We start from the raw sequence: 20622 nt of genomic DNA, 5'->3' as shown, positions 1-20622 counted from the left end.
CAGATGGTCCTGACACAAACATGTACAATGTACCTGACCTGCCACACGTACACACGCCATAGACTACTTTCACAGAATGGCTCAGGCTAGGAAAGTAACTTTGCAAAGAGCTGTTTGGAAAAATTGTACCCTTGTTCATGATGCTACCTGTTGTATGTCTTCAATAAAATGTAAAAGGGAAGAGATCAAACATAGCAGAATGTTCTGACAGAAACATGTACCTGACCTGTCGCACATACACAGTCAGTACAACACGTAGGCCCCTACAATTTTTCCAACAACAAATTTAAAGCATCCATTATTGTATCAATTTAGAGTACTGTTAGTGTTAGCATTTAGACAGAACATAGCACATTTACATTTACAATTACATGCACAATGATGATCTTGGGGACCACCAAAAACTGGTCACAGCAGCTGGGTGATCCTTACATGTATGTAGTAAGAGGTGGTCACTTGTACAGGTTTGACCGTAGTACATACTAGATAATTTGACTTAGATCTCTCACCTGTCTTTTTCTTGTCTTTCTTGTTGACAGCCTTCAGGTGCTTGTGGACGCCGACCTTTTCGTCCAGCAGGTAGTACCATCCATTCACCACCTGTCTCGGGAACAGGTGAGGCAACAGTAGGAACACGATCAGGCCGACCAGAGGGGCTAACACCACCAGGTAATACACTGGCATGACTTATAGCCTCACAACAACAGAGATGTGTATCTGAAGTGTTATTGCAAAGGGCAGTTATACTGATTAATCAATACAGATGCAGACATAAATATAAAGTCACATCCTGTTTGGTGTATACATTTTGTATATCAGAACACTGGCATGGCAAGCGTTGACAGGGCTCATAATACATGACATTGTTCTTTTTCAGCAATATTTGATTCATAACAACATGCGAGTTTGCATTCCTTTAGCTTATCAAATTACAATACAAACTTAGATCTTTTTGTAATTTCACAACTTTTTCTGCGAATTTCAGGTTGCAGTTAGGTATTTCGAGCCCTGATTTAACTCGCAACTATAACAGACTGAGATGTGTATCGCAGTCTGACGTACATGTACTTGTTTCTGCAACAAAACTCAATTTTACCCTGTATCAGCGTGTGGATTTTTGAACTACAAATGTTCGTGCTTTGAGAGGGAACAAAGTTTACCTTTTGACAATGTCTTTTACTTACTAGTACACAGAATACGCTTTCATACAAAAGTACTGTCCTGTTACATGTGCTTTAAGATCTTCCCAAGGAAGAGCATGTAGCTGCAAGGCTTAAGTATTCACATTAATAGGTTATTAACCACTGACATGGATGTCTGGTGTGTTCTAGCAAAGGTTATACAGGTTATATTACAGTTAAACAATAGTCAGCAATAACAGTCTGGCCTGCAATTTTGTATCCTGTTCAGTACACAAGGCTGACACTGAGATGGCTATCATTAGACTCACAATAACAAGAGAGATGTGCACTGACTTCAATCTAACACACTTGTTTCTGCAGCAGAGACCTGTCCTGTTCAGAGTTTTAACATACACATCACTTCCTGTTCACAGCAGTCACATCTTAGGCACAATACTCAGATTATACATACACAAACAGTGTGACTCTTTCATGATGATTGATGACAATGAATACAATATGAAATCTACAGATGTCACACATAGGTGTAAGACATGAAATATAAGAATTCAAGAGTGTTTTTTGATAGGCTGCACTTATCTGGAAATTGCTAATGAGCAGATGCTGTCATTTTGGGCAGTTCTGAATGTAACACTATAGCAGTCCTACATGTAGTTAAAAGTGCTAGAACGATAACTTACGAAATATTGTATGATTTTCTCTTGTTGTTTACAGTTGTACAATCTATGATCTAGACACATGAATTATAACAGAGTGCTATTTTGAATGAGAATTAATGCATCTCAAGTGTGGAATGGCACAATTTTGCAACAAAGTCTCCAACCAATTTTGCAAAACTAAAATGACAATGTGAACCTTAACAACATGCAATCAGTGATGCAAATGTTTGAAACACAACCAATAACGGCCTCAATAGTACCAACTTGTCCTTAACACTGCGCAGAAGGTTGATTTTCAGTTCTCAAACCCAGCAATTCAACTGCACAAGGACAAGTGAAGTCTTCCTTCCAGCTTATGAGGAGGCTGTTTGATTTTTGAAGCTTGCATCCAAGAAAATTCTGCTGCCAGTTGAAAGAGTTGCTAATCCGCTTGCGACTGAGGTCTGATGGTGATGCATTAGCACAAGCACCAGACAGCTCAGAGTGTCCGGAACTTAATCCTCGCCAAAATAGGAGCAAATCAAACTGAGCAACTCAGTCCTGACGAAACAGAGCCCTACAACAACGATTTTCACCTTTTAGACACAAGGTTTAAACCCAAAAGTACCACTTCGTAAACTCCAGCCCAACAAAATGATGTGAAAAAAATTGTTTTTTTCTTCAACTGCGTCACAAACTGGCACGTGGAACACGCATAAGGCCATTAAAGAGCTCTTAACATAAATTGGTACAAATCAAGAGAGGACAGCCATGTCATTACAGAGAGAGGAAATGGCCTTTTATGCAGATTGGAGTACGAGTGCTATGAGATCTGCGTGTGTCATGTAATTTGTTACTCAGTAATGAATGGCCTAGGGAGTTGAAGTGCTGGTTCTGTGGAGATCTTCTGTAAGGACATTTCATCTAATGATGGGCATAAAGGGTAATCTAGTGCTATGTTGGTTCAACACAAAGGGATATGGGGAGGGGGGTGGTCAGGGCTGTCTCCAGCTTTAGTCTCCCTCCTACTCATTAGTTTGGGAGACCATGTTGTTAATTTCATTGTTAAATCTGTAAGTTTTTCATTATAGAAATATATTTTCATCAATTCTATGTCATTATATTAGTCCTGATTTTTTTTGACAGACTGGATGAATTTTTGTCCGTCCCAACAAGCAAAACAATCTTAAGCCAGGCTCCTTAAAAGCTGCCTTAATTCAGCTTGTTAAACACAGAGCAAGCTTAGTAGAAACTGAACATTATATCAGTTTCAATTCAAGAAAGTAAGATAAAGAAAATAATCTTTTAGAGAACTTATTGCAGTAAACCATATACTCTAACTAAGCCTATTAATATTATGATCTGTTAAGAGTGGCTGTGTTATAATCCTGGCTCATTTTCTCATCAACAGGACTGGCCTAAAAATTTAGCCACCCTTCAAACAATTCATTATGTGCAAGAAATAGAGCCCAACTAATAAAAAATCAATAAAACATTGAAGTCCTTTTCAGAAACCTAATTCTATTCAGCAACACCCCCACAGAAGAGTTTTCAAAAATGATCATCGCAAACATCACTAAAATGCACATATAATTGTGAGACATTTCTATCACATAAAAGTCTCTTCCAGTTACTCTTCCATTTGCACATATCTTACAAGTGTATCTATACAAAACATATATAGACTAGAATAATACACAGTACCTGAAGATCATTGAGTTATTCTGGACCTTAGACAGTATCCTCAACACTTCAGTTGTATTCACAAGTTGAAATGTAATACAGGCACACATATTATGCAGGATTCATGTTACATATGCATGGCAACAAGTACTAGGTAATCACATGCCCGGATGTTAATATTACAAACAATGAATAAATTTACTGCATGGAATGTAATACTGGCCTCAAGGCCCACAAACACTAATTGTTAATTAAGGGAAACCAGGCCACAAGGCTTAGTGTCCATCCTAATGCACACTTCTTTGATCAGTGTCTGTTCATGCTGAATTTATCAGACAGAACCTAGACTGGCTAGAGTGGATTATTCTGACCAAGAGCAGCGGTCAAAATAATGAGACAGATATCAGACGGAAAGAGGAGTGGATTATTTTGGCCAAGGGCAAATTCTCCCCAAGTCGAATTCAAACAGTCTAAATAATCCTTTGAAAGGTGATGTTGAATGGCCAAGTGGCTAGGCTAGTGGACACGAGACCGAGAGGTCACAGGTTCTATTCCTGGCATTCCTGGCTAGACATTGTGTCTTTACACCCAGGTTTAAAAATGGGTACCATACGGTGCCTGACTTTGGTTGGGGAGATGAAAGCCTGATGAAGGAGAGGGATGGAACCAATGCCCTCGTGAGACACAGTGTATAACAACCCACTGCCACATACGGTCCAAAAACAGGATATGAGACTACCTTTACCATTTACCTAAATGAGCCTTTCGTGTTTATAAGGTAGGGTTTACAACCATTCTTGAATGAGCAGTATTTTTTAACAAAAGAGGTGCATTTCAATTTGTACTTGTAGGTTTCTCAATGACTTGTATGACAAGAAAGACTGCTTAGACTTAGAGAAGCAGCATGGACATGATGATGATGATGAGTGTTTAGTGACTTGCTCACCTTAGTCTGATCCAGCATCCTGTCTACACCAAAGGACATGCAGCCAAGTAGCTCGCTGCACCTGGGTGGGGAGTCAAGTTTAAAAAATCATTTTAAAAAACGTAAAGAAGAGATCAACTGAAATGTAGTCAACATGAAGATAAACTTTCAGCAGCATATTTAGGACATAAAATATAATCAAAACATGGTATCCTTAATAGTAGGTTGCTGGATCTATTCTTTTTGAGGAGATAGAATTTGATTTAAGAAACACTATCACAATTGTTTATTTTTTGTTTGCTTGTTTGTCTGTTTGTTGGAAAGTGAAAAAAAACTAGGAAACCTTTTGTATGATTTTTATCTATATCAAACAAATCCTTACTTCTTCTGCTTGTCTCTATTCCACACAGCGATCTGTAGTCTTCTGCCAACATCTTCAGGGCCGATCTCCCTGGGTAAGGGAAATCTCTAACTTTAGCAAAGTGTCAGCAGGGATGAAATGATGTAATACAAACATACTCATCATAATATAAACAGTAAATCAACATAACATGATTTCTAAAATCTCTCCATACTTTTTTAGCTAATGCCAATTCACAAGTTGTTTATATTTTTCTAACAATCTGAAAATCTTTTTCTGAGACTGCAGCTGGGTATTTCAAGTCTTGCCTTTGGTAAGGCATATCTAACTCAAAACATATTTTTAAAGTAATCTGTATACTAGATGTTCCATTTTACAATGATCTTTGGAAATCTAAGAACGTACAGTGAGAAAGTTTCCTGGTAGTTTGGTTTCCTGGTGTCGTGGATTATCTCTGTCTTACACCTGGTCTTCCTCCCACAGTCAGGCACCAGGGACAGCTGGAGGAGGAACAGTACAGTTACAGGGAAACTCAAAATGGACAAGGTACGACAGTGGTGCCTACAGCTTTACCAGACAAAAATTTGATATCAAGTAAGGTACATAAACTGCCAACACATGGACAATATCAACACAGACAACAGCAGTAGATGTATACATGTATATCTACATGCATAAAATATTCACAATAGCGAATCAGTTTCACAGTCAATTTACCTTCACATAGGAGTCACAAACTTTCCTCTCTCTGGGCATCAGTCCTTTACCCTGCATGACTACAAGAGAAACATAACACAATAAATCAAACAGAAACATAACACAATAAATCAAACAGAAACATAACACAATATATCAAACATGAAAAAATGTCAGGAATTTATTGTGAATTCTAATACATTATGTGAGAAGAAAGTTGTGTGCATAATTAATTAAAGCCAATCTAATGAAGGATAGTAAAGAAGACTTGTGTACATCAAACATTGGCCTGTAGAATCATGATTGTTAAAATCTACTTACTGTGAACAGTGACAAATCCAGAGTTCTTGTAGATTGCGAGCTTCAGCAGTCCTAAAGAACAAACACATGGCAAATGTAAAAAATAGTAAAAACTATATCTAACTTAGTCAGCAACCATTCTCTTGCTGTTCTAGTTTTTGAGACATCATGCACATCTAACCTACAATTAACAAACATACAATGACACGTATACTGCACACAAATTTGATGTGTATACCAAAGTTCTATGGCAGAAAAAAACAATTAAACTGGTTATAATGATTAAATTATATTCACAATGATGTGGCGTAAGCCCTGAATGACTTCTACCAACACAGATGAACTATCAAGCCATGGCCGGCACCTGAGCCCTGTTACTGTAACCCAAATAAATAAATCAAATCAAATCAATGTTACTCTCAGTGAGTCTCACCTCTGCCTTTGATCTGATCTTCATTCACCAGGGTCCTTTTCTTCTTGTTCCCAGCAGTTTTAAACAGCGCCGTCCGCGTCTTTCGTGTGTGGACAACTTTTGAAGCCAGAACTTTCTTCTTCGCGCTGGCGATGGTCGACGCTCCAACGCTTCTCCTGGTCGAGGTTCTACGCTGTCTGGGGCGGGGCGGAGGCTCTCTCCGAGGCCGTTTGGCAGGACTCTGTGGCACATCCATCTTGGAAAGACTTCTGGTTCAGACTTAGTGGTCAGCAACAACTTACAAGTTGTAGCTAGAGGTGCATAGAGAAACAAGGACGTAACGGTCAACTGTATTTTTTAAATTAAAATCTTTCCTAATCTGTACAACTTAGTGTAACAGTACAGTAGCCTTAGCCCTATACATATATTCAACTTCCACACCTAACTAATGGTGCCACTTTTGTGATAGAGGTTTGAGTGGTCAGCAGGAGTTTACAAGTTTTAGCTGCAAGGAGCCATTCAAAAAGATTTTTTGTGTATACTTGTACTAGTTCCCCCTTTACATGGTACACGAAATCAATGGACATGTGGTGAGGTGACAAGTGCCATCATGTAAACAATTGGAAAATAAGCAAGAACTTAGAAGAATTAAAAGAGGACCCCAAAACCATGTACATACGCTTGGAAACAAATAAAAAGGTTTCACTCCAGATGATCACAACCAGCCTCCTTGTCACAACTAGACAAGGATTCAGCAATTTTTCTGTTCAAATTTCTCACCAACTGGCAGCTTGACTTGTTCAGACCACCGTTTATTGGCAGTGTGAAAACCGTTGAAAAGAGGTGTGAAAAACACACCTTTTGAGCCCCATTATAGAGTGGAACTGCAAACTGACCAGTCCGTCTCTCTCAAATGACTTCATAATAACAGGCCTTGCTGTGTGTGTGCACAACTCAACAAAAAGGCATTTGTTGTCAGTGAACCGGTGTGTAGCAGCTGCAGACTCATTACTTCCAGGCAGTTGGCTCCGAAAATGACCTCATATCTACTCTTCAAGCTGAGGTTGATACTTTCTTCTGACTTGCCCCAATTCCTGACAGCTGTTGGCTGTTGAATGGGCGGCCGTCATCTCTTTTCAAATCTTAGCCTACCTAGTACTAGTATAGCAGGCTCTCTGGGTCGTTTGTGCAGCCAGCCCATAACAATTAGGCCTGGGCTGGTTTAGATTTTAGAGTAAGTTCGAAACAGTTACATGTATTTATCTCCTTGTAGACCTTGTGTTGCTCACCAATAGTTACCAGTAAAAGGTAGAAATCTTTTCCAGGCTGCCATCATAATCATATACTAGTAATGCCAAGGCAACAATGCCGCAAATTATATGAAGACAGAGAAATCTGCACATTTCTTCATAAATTATGGCAGAATCCAACTTTTTGGACATCTAATTCTAGCAGACTTTCATACTAGTATAATGTAACAACATTATATATTGTAATATCTACATATCCTTTTCTTGGACATAGTGTTAATTTCCTCAACTATAAAGAAAGATGCCAAAGACAAAAATTGAGGACAAAAGAGAAAGTACAACTTTCTACAACCGTTTCGGATGTTGATAGTAGTAATTATCCTCATTTGTACCACAAACATGTAATTAATTAGTCAAAGGAATGCAGAAATCAATTACTTGTAGTTTGACATGTGCAATAATACTAAATCGGCAACCAAGTCATATGTTAATTCTGTATCTTTTGTCTTGCATGAAGTTATAAGCAAACGGTTTAAGTTTTGGGGTCCTGGTATGCACTTATGCGGAACACTTCATTTGAAACCGTGCAATTCAAAACAAAGGATTGTACTTTTCCAAAGCATAAAACCTTGCACCACCACGCCATATCCCAAGCACCTATATATAGTTTACACCTGTTGTGACTTTTTCCAGGACACATAGGTAATATAGGCACAAGTTGGACTGGGAACTGTGTGCTGCCAGGGCCCGTTGTTCCAGCAATAAATATCCCGCCATATTTGCCCCCCTCCCCACCTTTCAGGAAAATTTCACGGTACATAATCTAAAACGACCCGGATCGCCCTGAGTAAAAAGGACAAAGCTGTAAAACTGTGCTTAAGTTCGCAATATGCTGGTCAGAACGCCACGTACTTCAGTTAGAAAGAATAAGTGAGCTTGCTTCCCAACTTACCGTTTCAAATCTGCCTCCATTCGGCTTGTTTGGTCGTTGGGTAAAGTGTACATAAGTCACGTGACAAGGGCTTCATATTACTTTTGTAGGGGTGTGGTCATGGTGTTTTATCGTAGTTTTGCACTGTAGAACTACGTGAAAACACAAGAAAGTTGTTGATTGACAGTATGATATTTCGCTGTAAAATTCCTTAAACTTGATTTTCACCGCGCGAAATATGTTAACGTTACCGACAAAATCTTTAAGATTATGTTACTCATAATGGTATGTCCCGTGTCATCCGTCCACTCCTCCTGAGTTAGACAGAAGGGCTTCTAGCGACTAAACTAGGGAACACAAATTAGATAAATGTGAGTCTTTCTTGAGTTTGTAATGCGCTTTCAACAGCCAAAACACATGTCGGCAAGTACTTCCAAATTTAAGTTAACGTAGAAATTATTCATCAGTCTTCGGCCTGCCGATTAGACTCGATTCAAAGATTTTATGTTACAGCTATATTTTCGGTTTTTCTAAGTCACATTAATGTTGTTAACGTTACGTTTCATAAGTAGTTAACATTATTTGCATATAATCATGTTCATTTGCAGCTGCACTCAAGTGCGTTCATGTTAAAGGTTAGTCCTAAAGTGTACTGATCCAGCTGTTCGGAAGACTTCAGTGCACTTTTCGAAACCGATCAATCGTGACAATTCTGTCTTGATGCTGTAGTCTCTGTGAATATGTCATGCCATAATCAAGTCATTTTGTCTTTTGATCGCATACTGTAATACAGAATGTGACTAAAGAGGTCATATCATCGGCGCAGGTATCTTTTAAACTAATGTGTAACCGATATGATTCATAAGTAAAGGTAACATTTATCACCTACTCCACGCCCATGATGCCCAAACTGAATTTGATAGCGAGCTTACTGATGAGGAAAGTATATTTACCAAAACATTATAATTCAGAGCCTAAACTGTCATTTTGTACGGATTCCAACACTGGTCAATACAGGAAAGAGGCCGAGCCCCTAAACAAGTTGGACCATGTCTTAACCTGAGGAGAAGAATGAAGTCAAAAGACGGGCATGATTTCACAAATAAGACGAATTTGAAACTGCCTGCATGGAATATCATAACCAAACATAAAGGATAAACAGATACCTTCATTCCATCTGTCCTCGTTGCCGCCATTCAATCAATATTGGGGCCAGATCCATTAGTAGAAATGATATGTCATGGGTAATGCCCAAGTTTACAATGTGTATAAAGACATTTTATTTTGGTACAAACAATGCGTTAGGTTTCTGTCTCATTCTCAGTGTGATATACTTTAATCTTTATCTAATGTACTTTGGTATTGAACTTCAGCGTCAACATTACTACAAGGACCATGCTCAATCTGGCAGGATACATCATAAGATATAGTTACAAATATGAATATCATTTGATTATGCAACACTAACACTTGTCCACAGAAAAATTGATAAGCTCGCAGAGCGTCTAGAAATAGCGCACTAAAATTCCTTCAAACCACCAATATATAAATACTTAAAAGATTTGATATTGTCCTCAACACAACAAAGTTGCAAAACTTATAAAACTGTAAACCTTGCCTTTTCATTTTCATGCACGCTTGCTTTCCCACACTCCTTTATCATACATATCTTTTCCTTCTGTCTATAGTTCCGTGATATTTTGACGTCTTTTCAACATTAAGTGGATATTCTATGTAAAACAAACAAGACAAAATAACATAAACGCGTTAGTAACCCAAACGTCTACGCGTTGACATAAAATTCTAATTTCTATCATAATTTTGTTCTCATCTCCATCATAGTACACCTATGATACATCATCTTTAAAATGCGTGTGTAATAGAGGACTTATTGTCAATACAAACTGTCAAAATGAATGTGGCAAAAAATGCCCGCGCATTTTAAACTCTCCGCCTGTTCTTAACGGCGGTTCGCCTTGAAGCGCCTGTCCGGGGTACCGTCCTTCTTGTACCCGTACATCCCGCAGGCGATCTTGTTCGCCTTGTACCGCATATCGGGGGTACCGTCCTTCTTCAGAGGACCGGCCGAGTAACTAGACGAGTAACCGGACGAGTAACTGGGCGAGTAACCGGATGAGCAACTGGGCGAGTACCCGGACGAGTAACCGGACGAGTAACTGGGCGAGTAACTTGATGAACCGTAGGTGGTCTTGTTCTCCTTGAAACGCATGTCTGGAGTACCGTCCTTCTTGTACCCGTACATCCCGCAGGCGATCTTGTTCGCCTTGTACCGCATGTCGGGGGTACCGTCCTTCTTCAGAGGACCGGCCGAGTAACTGGGCGAGTAACTAGACGAGTAACCGGACGAGTAACTGGGCGAGTAACCGGATGAGCAACTGGGCGAGTGCCCGGACGAGTAACCGGACGAGTAACTGGGCGAGTAACTTGATGAACCGTAGGTGGTCTTGTTCTCCTTGAAACGCATGTCTGGAGTACCGTCCTTCTTCAAACCGTACAGACCAGCCGCAATCTTGTTTTCTTTGAAACGCATGTCCGGTGTACCGTCCATTTTCAAACCGTACAAACCAGCCGCGATTTTGTTCGCTTTGTAGCGCATGTCGGGGGTGCCATCTTTCTTCAGAGGACCGGCTGAGTAACTTCCTCTAAAGCCACTGGTAAATAACTCACCACCGTAGCCGTCATCATCTTTAGAAACGTACGGGGATGGAGTCGTCTCATCCTCCCAGTCGTCTCGTTGGAAGGGTGCAGATGCGGTTTCCATGGGCGTCGTGCAATCAAGGACAGAAGTGATCCTAGACACATCATAGTGTTGCTTGCCCTCCTGAAATCGCATGTCAGGAGTGCCGTCCATGAATCTTTTTTTTAAGCGCACGTACGGACTGCCGTTCAGTTGAATTCTTTTTTTTAAGCGTGTGTACGGACTGCCATCCTTCCTCAAACCGTAAAGACCAGCCGCGATCTTCTGCTTGAAACGCATGTCTGGAGTCCCGTCCATCTTTAAACCGTACAGCCCATCAGCGATTTTGTTCTCCTTGAAACGCATGTCTGGAGTCCCGTCCATCTTTAAACCGTACAGCCCATCAGCGATTTTGTTCTCCTCGAAACGCATGTCGGGAGTGCCGTCCATCTTCAAACCGTACAAACCAGCCGCGATTTTGTTCGCTTTGTAGCGCATGTCAGGAGTGCCGTCTTTCTTTAGCGGTCCGGTTGGGTAACTTCCTCTAAAGCCACTGGTAAATAACCCACCACCATAGCCGTCATTGTCAACTGTAGAAACGCAAGGAGATAGAGATGTGTCACCCGCCCTGTTGTCTCGATGGAAAGGGGCGGCGGTTGTTATGGACGTGGGGTAATCAAGGACAGAAGCGATCCTAAACGAATCGCAGTTTTGCTCAATGTTCTCCTGAAATCGCATGTCGGGAGTGCCGTCCATCTTCCAACCGTACAGACCAGCGGCGATCTTATTCTCCTTGAAACGCATGTCAGGAGTGCCGTCTTTCTTCAGGGGACCGGCTGGATACCTTCCTCTAAAGCCACTGGTAAATGACTCACCATCGTAGCCGTCATCATCTTTAGACACGTACGGGGATGAAGCCGTCTCATCCGCCCAGTCGTCCCATTGGAAGGGGGCAGATGCGGTTGTTATGGGCGTGGTGAAATCAAGGACAGAAGTTATCTTAGATGCATCATAGTTTTGCTTGCCCTCCTGAAATCGCATGTCCGGAGTACCGTCCAGTTTCAAACCGTGCAGACCGCCCGCGATCTTGTTCTCCTTGAAACGCATGTCAGGGGTGCCGTCCTTCTTCAGAGGACCGGCTGGGTAACTTCCTCTACAGCTACTGGTAGATAACGCATTGTCGTAGCCGTCATCATCATTTGTAAAAACGCACGGGGATGGAGCCGTCTTATCCGCCTTGTCGTCTCGTTGGAAGGGGGCAGATGCGGTTGTTGTGGGCGTTGTGCGTTCAAGGACAGAAGTGAACTTAGATGCATCATTGTTCTGCTTGTCCTTCTTAAATCGCATGTCCGGAGTACCGTCCATCTTCAAACCGGGCAGGCCAGCCGCGATCTTGTTCTCCTTAAAGCGCATGTCAGGGGTGCCATCTTTCTTGACATGAACAGCACTTGAGGCCAAGGCCGTGGTCGCTGTGCTAGACGACACCTTGGACCTCTGGTCTGGAGTTCCGTCTTTCTTAGGATGTCTGCTGGAAGGAGATTTGGTTGGGGTTTGTTCCTTATCGTACGCCGCCTTGTCGGGTTTAGAACGCACGTCGCGTGTTCCATCTATCTTTTTCTGGTTTGTCTCCCTCACTGTTGTCGTTGACCTGGTGTTAGGAAACCCATCACCGAAGGTGGCAGATGCGGTTGGCGTGGTGCAGTCAATGACAGAAGCGATCCTAGAGGCATCATTGTTTTGCTTGCCCCCCTTAAATCGCATGTCCGGACTGCCGTCCACCTTCAAACCTTGCAAGCCAGCAGCGATCTTATTCTCCTTGTAGCGCATTTCGGGGGTGCCATCCTTCTTGACATGAACAGCACCTGAGACCAAGGCCGTGGTCGCTGTGCAAGACGACACCTTGGGCACAGTAGGTTCAGTCTCCTTGGACCTCTGGTCCGGAGTTCGGTCTTTCTTGGGATGTCTGCTGGGAGGATATTTGGAAGGACAGGGAGATTTGGTTGGGGTTCGTTCTTTATCGCACGCCTCCTGGTCGGTCTTAGAACGCACGTCGCATGTTCCATCTTCCTTCTTCAGCTTTATCTCCCTCACTGTAGTCGTTGACCTGGTGTTAGGAGACCCATCGCCGCAGCCGTCATCATCATCTGTAGAAACGCACGGGGATGGAGCCGTCTCGTTTGCCTTGTTGTCTCGTTGGAAGGGGACAGGTGCGGTTGTTGTGGGCGTGGTGCATTTAAGGACAGATGCGATCCTAGAGGCATCATTGTTTTGCTTGCCCCCCTTAAATCGCATGTCCGGACTGCCGTCCATCTTCAAACCGTGCAGACCAGCCGCCATCTTGTTCTCCTTGTAGCGCATTTCGAGTTTGCCATCCTTCTTGACATGAGCAGCACTTGAGACCACAGCCGTGGTCGCTGTGCTAGACGACACCTTTGGCACAGTAGGTTCAGTCTCCTTGGACCTCTGGTCCGGGGCTCGGTCTTTCTTGGGATGTCTGCTAGAAGTAGGTACACATGGAGATCTGGTTGGGGGTTGTTCCTTATCGTGCGCCGCCTTGTCGTCAGCCTTAGAACGCACGTCGCGTGTTCCATCTTTCTCTTCCGGTTTCGCCTCCCTCCATGTAGTCGTTGACCTGGTGTCAGGCGATCTGTCCTCAGTTGGAGACTCCGGTAACTCAGGGTACAGCTTTCTGTTGACCTTGGACCTGACAAAGACACGAGTAGGATTAGAGATCTAGATAAAACGAAACGACAAAGACGGCGGCCCTTAGTCTGCAAAGCGTTTAGAGAATACTTTGCTCTAGTTTTGTCTTCTTTATTATGTTTGTACAAATGATCATTTAATACGATTTTACGTTTAAAAAAGCGTATCAGGTGTAAGTACATGTCCCTACCTCACACTAGATCCCTCGCTCTTGGTCTGCGGTGTTCTAGGATCCACCTTGTCATGTTCACGCCGATCCTCGTCCCCGGTTATGAGAACCAGTTCCCCAGGGGAGACCTCCAGGAGATGCGCCTGTCCGTTGATCGGAGTGGTCCTTTCGGGCTGAAGATACAAAAAAATTACTTTGAGCCCAAATGACAAGCGCTTAGGCATATTACGTTTTTAAGATATGAACGTGGTCACGCAAGACGACTCTCCATGATCTGTAGTCACAAACATTTGTTTGAGCATGCAACATTTGAACCTACTTTGGACTTACTGTGTCTTTCATACAGCTATCTTGTCTCTTCTATCTAACACAATTGGTAATAGAAAAGGGAAAGACAATTGTTACTCAATTTATATCATGACAAAATAGACACCTCGTCAGGTCCTTCCTCTTCTTCCTCCTCCCCATCTTTCAGCAGTTTGTTTACTTCCTCCCGGACATCGCTGACAAACCTGTCGGTGTGACGTAGGGTGAAGATGTCTCCCTTCTGTTGAAGCATCTCTGCCAGGTGACGCGGCAGGAATGTTTTCTCGGGAAGTAACAGGAGCGCCCCCTTGTAGTTACCTCCATCCCTACAGAACATGTGAGGACAATTGGATTGCACTGAATATGTTTGCAAGGAAAATGTATGGATGTATATTAGAGATGCAGCAGTGGAGCAACCGATCTGATTGGGATTTTTTGGCAGGCAAAACCCATACTTACATCATTTCCATTGCTTCTCCCACAAAATCGAAGAGTTGGTCTCCATTCTTGTCACACTCCAGTTTTCCAGTCTTGAGCGGGGCAACATACGGCTTACAGTAGATCAAAACCTGAAGTAAATGGAATGAACACATCTTAGAATTTCCTTGCTCTCTCTCTCTCTCTCTCTCTCTCTCTCTCTCTCTCTCTCTCTCTCTCTCTTTTTCTCTCTTTTTCTCTCTTTTTTCTCTCTCTCTCTCGCATTCTCTTTCTTTCTCTCACTCACTCATTCATTCACTCACTCACTCACTCACTCACTCTTTAACACATGTGTGTCTGTTCGGGGCATTGTCTAAAACCTACTGAGGTTAAAAACTGTATTTCGAAAGTACTATTGTCCCTAGTACATACAATGTAATGTCATTCAGCGATAAAAAGTGTAGTAATGTTTCCTCAAAGTAGACAAGTTTGCATTGGATAAAGGTCAGCTGTGAGATAATCTAACCTTTGTCTCGTCTTGTTTGTTGTCTGTCGTCGAAACTGCCACGGCTTTAAGAACTTCTGAACCCCCTTCCTCCTCCAGACGGTGATCCTCTACCTACAGATGGTTCAGATGAGAATACAGTACTCATTGTTACCTTCGTCAAGAAGGTTATGTTTTTGGTTGCGTGTGCATGAGACCTCGAAATGATTAGATTTGGGACCTCCTAGCGGCTTGATGTGGTATTGCAGTGGAACTTCCGGGTTTTGATATCACGTGTTCTTAACATGCAATGGTCATGATTTTTGAGTGGTAGATAGCTGGAATTGTGAAGGTCTGGGCCCCCCTATCAGCTTTTTAGAACTGCAGTGGAAGATTTTGTTTCAGACTTTAATAGAGAATAACTCAGGAAGGGGTGGGCGGACCGTCATGATTTTCGATATGTGGATGGCTTAAGTGATGATTTACATAATCTTTTGTATACAAAACAGGAGAAAATTAATAAGGAAAGGTTATAAATCCGCTGCATTTCACGATATGGCTCTAAGATGTGACAAATATAAAAGAGAGAAATGCCAATAGATGCCAATTATGCAAAGGAAGCAAATGTGGACATTATTGGACATTAATCATGTAAACGAGGGTCTTCTTTGCATAACTTATGAGGAAATGCTACAATAGCCTTCCTTGCTAAGATAAGACTTTCATACTTTAAACAACTTGTATTATTTGGGTAGCGAAGTTTTTTATTTCAAAATCAGGACCTTATCTGCATAATCAATTAAAACATTTGAGACGTCACTCGAAAAGATCAACATTATTTGGAGAAGGCATGAGATCGTGTAACTCCAGTTTTCCAACAATATTGTATAAATATCTTGTATGCAGCATGATATACAACATATAACGTTAGCAAATGTAGATTTGATGTGATCTGAGAGGCAGGTACAAATAACATCCACACAGAAAAGATCCATCAATATTGAAGTAACGAATATATTTGGACTTTTCCTACCGTGTATCTGTCCGTTGGGAATGCCTTTCGAAACTCGGCTGACAGTTTGTTGTTGTCGTGGCGGGCCGTGAGTTCACGTGTGATCTTCATGTCCTCCAACATGTTGTTAAGGAGGCGTCTCTGTCCCGCGGGGATCGGTAATGTCTTCAAGTCGTCTTCTGTCAACGCCAAGATGGGGGACTTACACCCCTCACGTTCAAGTACCTTAAACCATAACAATGTTACAGTTACTATTCATGATAACCGTTTAAAATTACAATACTACACGTTTGCTCAGAACAGACAAGAACGTGTTTAAAACATGTTAACACAACAAAACACATAACCTTGCGCTGTTCGAGTTGTTTTCACCTTGATTGTGAGGTCGCTTAGGCAACAAGCTTAAGGTAAACAATATATCACAGTCAATTCTATAACAAATGTTTTGCTTAGAACAGTCAAGAATGCGTTCCATGGTACAAAAGCTGATGTCTTGTTTGATCCGTACTCACCGTGATTGTGTCCTTATGATTTAGACCATAGGCACGGCAAACCGAGGTCCAGTCCTCGGTGACGCCTTCTTTGCCCCTACCTGCAGCCATACTAGATTTCGGAGCCTGCTTCTGGTAAATCTTCGAAACCCGGTAGCAATCAGAACACAGCAGTGATTTTAAAAAACGGTACAGAATCCCGAACAACGACAAACAAACGGCAGAATCAGAGTACGTCTTGTTTAGTTACGGAATTACAACAGAATTGAGCACTTTCACCAGAAAGTAGCGTACTTTCCCTTTCGTGGTAGGATGACGCAGTTTTACTTCCGCGAATCGCGTCCACCGAAACTACGGGCCCTTTGACCCGTCATGCGTAATACTTGAAGGCCTGGTCATGAAGCAAATTTAGTGCATGCCATTATGTTGATTTTGCTGGCTCGACAAATCTGCCGCAGGACGAATCCGTGATCTGTAACGTCAGTGCGGTGGTTTGCTGCGCCGAAGGCTGGTTCAGCAACTGCCTACGTTAGCTTGGCCATAGTTGGAAGCCTATATTGATAGTGCATATAAAGCCCGTTGAAAATGTCCGCTCTCCTTTTCTGTAGCTAGAACACTGGTAAGCGTGTCTGGAGAAGCAATGGAAATTTCCCACTGTCAGGCACCCTTTTTTGTAATGTAACAACATAGTTACAGAACAGACACTGAAAAAACACGATATCTCTTTTAAGACACTAAACCAAAATTCTTTTATAATTTTTAATGCTGATAGTTTAATTGAACGTCAGTCTAGACACAATGGAAAGATTGCACATATATCTACCATCTGAAGAGAACACACTTTATTTGAACTCAAACCACCCATTGTTAGATACTGACAACTAGTATTTGTCGACAGAAATTGCGCAAACATTAATCTGTCGTCATACTTGTGATTTATCAAAAGACGTTTAATACTGGTAAGCTCGCAGGGCTTTCATGGCTTGTGAACCTGCGGAGGTACTTTTAACTCAGTACACATAGAATCAACTTTCTCAACTTTTGAATAAGTATACATTGAATTAACTTTCTCAGCTTTTAACTCAGTGCACAATGAATTTACCTTTGTCAACTTTTAAAAGTCAGTACACATTGGATTTAACATTGTCACTAGAAAATATTATTCCTCTGAACCGCTAGTGTCAGAGATACAGCAAAGCCGTCTGCAAACTCTTCTGAAACCGGCGAAAAGCCGTCGAACCTTGCCTCTAGCGTTCAAGTTCACCTTGCCCGTGGTTTGCTCATGTCCAAATCTGTCATTCTCGCCCGAAGGGAGATGATTGTGTGAGTCTGACTCTGTCGCTCTTTTGTCGTTGCAGGGTACCCCATCCGTCGTCAATCTAACATTTGAACTTTCCGACGATGTGCCCGCGAGCTTACAAGCTGGCGTCGATGGACTGATGCCATTGCCATGTGCACGTTTGGTTTTCTTTTCTGGGTACTCGCGGTGTGCTTGTTGTACATATCTGTGACCGACCTCATACCTTGTGTGATCTATGATGCCACATCCAGTCGAATGAGGGCGCTGTTGCACGACCATACGTAGCGTTTTGTCCGTAAGAGGACACTGGAAACGGCTTGTGGTAGTGACTCCGGTCTCTCCTGGGATCACATCTTTCCTTTCTGGGAGGAATACCGGTACCGCGCTCGTGCTGGTTTTCCTTTCAAAGCCGTCCCCTAACGCAACATCTTGACTTGAGAGCGCCACAGAAACTTTATCGTCCAACGTAGAGTGCGTTGCGCTAATACTGAGTGACTTCGACACGTCACCCATGCTCTCATGATCATGAGCAGGTGATGCTGCTGCTTTGTTAACGGTATCGCTTGATAAGAGAGCGTTTCTGTCATCGTTCCTCTCAGCATTCGATACAGGGTTAACCTTCTTGTCGTCAGATTCAGTCATCTGCTCCTGCTTATCTCCACCGAGCTGTGGAAGCCTGTCAGATACCTTTTCTTTGTCGTCTTGTTTCTCAAGTTCTTGTTTCTCTCCTGAAAGTCCAGCAAGCATCTTGTCACTATCCAAAGAATCCAGACTATATTTCCGCCATGTCCGCTTCCGAATGCGACGCTCCTCTTCCTTCATACGTTTCCTGCATCCATCTCTCATCGCCTTGACGGTTTTCTTAGACTCCTCCGTTCTAAGATTGATCTTCTTCTCCTGTTTGTCTTTCAATGACAAGTGTCCGTCTTCAGTCTCCAGAGCCTCCAGGATATCTTCGATAGTGTACAGACGATCTGTGTCGTTAGGCGGCGCTACTGACTTCTCGTCGACAGGTGCGTCTTTGGTCACCATTTCTAGGATGGAGATCGGTTCCACACCTTTACTGCCGGGAAACTTTGGTTGGTCTGTAACCTCACCATGGCTTTCCCTTTCGAACTGTCGCAACCCTTTTTCTATATCGTCCACCGTGTACAATGTCTGGGTCCCACTGTCTTCATTATCAGAATCTACGGCGAAGACAAAACAAAAAGAAAGGGACACATTATGATTACCCAAGGTAGATTTTCATGTGCCTGTGTACATGTGTGTTCTCTCAATGCTGGTATCATTGCTTGTCGATTGTGTATTTTGATAAGGTAATTTGTTTTGATAAACATAAACTTCACCCCCTCTACAATCCTGGCCATGTGTTCAACTAATCCTCTAACGATGAATTTTACAGCCGTCATGCTTTCAACACAAATTCAAGGTCCTTTCTCCTCGCCCGAAGGAGGGTTTGAATTAACCGTGGTCACGTTTTTATGCCAACCCAGCCTTACTTTAATCCCCGTCTATTTCCGTTAGAGTATATATGTCTACATGCCGCAGGGTAAAGGACATGTTATATGGTTCGCACGTGCCACGGATCAAAGAGCTTAGGCCACGCCAAACGCATTGGACACCCTGTGTTTCTTGGCATTTTCAGTTAAAGTTTCAACAACACGATAACAATGAGATGATAATGTTGGGTAACGAAATCAAAATACAAATGTAATCGTGATCAAAATGAACATGCCATGTATACCCGACGAAAGAGATGAATACCTTACAGTGAAACAACAATACGGCATGATATATACAAAGTACAAATACAAAGTGGACACATGTTGTCAGCAAATTTACGATTAGCTACATGTCAAATAGATACATTAAAATGGGATGTGACATGAATGAAGCTCATCTGATAAAGGAGATATGGGCGTGGTCGGTAGGCAAGGCGAGAGTCGCATCCACAGGGAGTTGTGACGTTACAAGTACACAGACTGTCTCGACCAAGTATAGGGTAAACTTTACTACTTATCTTACCTTGTGCTTCTGCCTTTGGACTGTAGTCGTCCTCTTCACTTATGAACAGAACTGTATCTCCGACGTCTGACATGATGATGCGAAGGTGCTCACTGCTTTAAGTAACTTCGCACACTTGTAGCGATCCTCTAACTTTTCTACTTTGTATAAAGTTCACACCTCGGGATCTGTTACAGCGTAAAGCCCGTGTGTCATCAACCTACTAATCCCCTGCCTTGAAATATTTACGACTGTGAAGCCTGAAGGAGACTCGCGGTGTCCCTGGCCCCCTCGCTCGGGGTAACACGCTCTGTTGACCGCTGAGAGACCGTAAGGCAGATGGTTTGATTTGTTTCTGGCTTAACGCTACTCGGCGTATCCTTAAATCTTGGGTCATCCAAGAAGGGCATAAATCTTGTCGATTTGGAGTCCAGCATATGGCTGAAAGTCAAGCTCTCTCAACACAAGATCACGCCTCCAATGTCTTTTACTGACTGATGGCGCAGATTATTTTGGGGGCAACACGCTACGTCTAAACAATGGACTTGTCGCCATGGAGACGGTTGTTCGATAAAACGATGGTACCGTATTCTGGAATGCCACGCGCGATCCGCTGAAACGTTCGCTGGACCACTGACGACATTGTTTTGAAGTCCTTGGCTATGGATTAGCACCATTAGGTGTGCTAGGTCACTTGATT

The 20622-nt window shown here is 42.5% G+C and overlaps 4 protein-coding genes and 1 long non-coding RNA gene across 5 annotated transcripts in view; 1 reads left to right on the top strand and 4 right to left on the bottom strand.

Annotated features, from left to right (window-relative positions):
• LOC136442755 (uncharacterized) overlaps positions 1-684 on the bottom strand; it is a 63799-nt gene extending 63115 nt beyond the window's left edge. The window contains exon 1 of the mRNA XM_066439699.1: positions 510-684. Within this exon, the coding sequence (XP_066295796.1) occupies positions 510-684 (175 nt within the window). The remainder of the gene's footprint in view (positions 1-509) is intronic.
• LOC136442757 (uncharacterized) lies at positions 554-6346 on the top strand. Its single transcript, XR_010757042.1, has 4 exons — positions 554-669; positions 4799-4843; positions 5233-5295; positions 6233-6346. It is a non-coding gene; the product is annotated as an uncharacterized lncRNA (long non-coding RNA).
• On the bottom strand, positions 602-6413 carry LOC136442756 (regulator of G-protein signaling 3-like). The gene is made up of 6 exons (XM_066439700.1): positions 6179-6413; positions 5767-5817; positions 5467-5525; positions 5155-5249; positions 4771-4839; positions 602-4470 (listed from the first exon to the last, which is right to left on the bottom strand). Exons 1-6 carry the CDS (start codon positions 6411-6413, stop codon positions 4320-4322), a joined length of 660 nt encoding a protein of 219 aa, XP_066295797.1. The 3' UTR covers positions 602-4319.
• Positions 6414-10244: 3831 nt separating this feature from the next.
• LOC136442371 (uncharacterized) lies at positions 10245-16622 on the bottom strand. Its single transcript, XM_066439182.1, has 6 exons — positions 16149-16622; positions 15158-15250; positions 14674-14783; positions 14342-14540; positions 13930-14081; positions 10245-13740 (listed from the first exon to the last, which is right to left on the bottom strand). The coding sequence occupies exons 1-6, from the start codon at positions 16248-16250 to the stop codon at positions 10299-10301; spliced, it is 4098 nt and encodes a 1365-aa protein (XP_066295279.1). The 5' UTR covers positions 16251-16622; the 3' UTR covers positions 10245-10298.
• Positions 16623-17568: 946 nt separating this feature from the next.
• On the bottom strand, positions 17569-20168 carry LOC136442612 (uncharacterized). The gene is made up of 3 exons (XM_066439557.1): positions 19944-20168; positions 18038-19105; positions 17569-17609 (listed from the first exon to the last, which is right to left on the bottom strand). Exons 1-3 carry the CDS (start codon positions 20014-20016, stop codon positions 17569-17571), a joined length of 1182 nt encoding a protein of 393 aa, XP_066295654.1. The 5' UTR covers positions 20017-20168.
• Positions 20169-20622: the final 454 nt, after the last annotated feature.

This window comes from Branchiostoma lanceolatum, chromosome 9 (assembly GCF_035083965.1).
Source record: "Branchiostoma lanceolatum isolate klBraLanc5 chromosome 9, klBraLanc5.hap2, whole genome shotgun sequence".
In the NCBI taxonomy this organism is placed as follows: domain Eukaryota; kingdom Metazoa; phylum Chordata; class Leptocardii; order Amphioxiformes; family Branchiostomatidae; genus Branchiostoma; species Branchiostoma lanceolatum.
The sequence above is the reverse complement of the archived record's forward strand: the minus strand, read 5'-3'. Positions and strand labels throughout refer to the sequence as shown.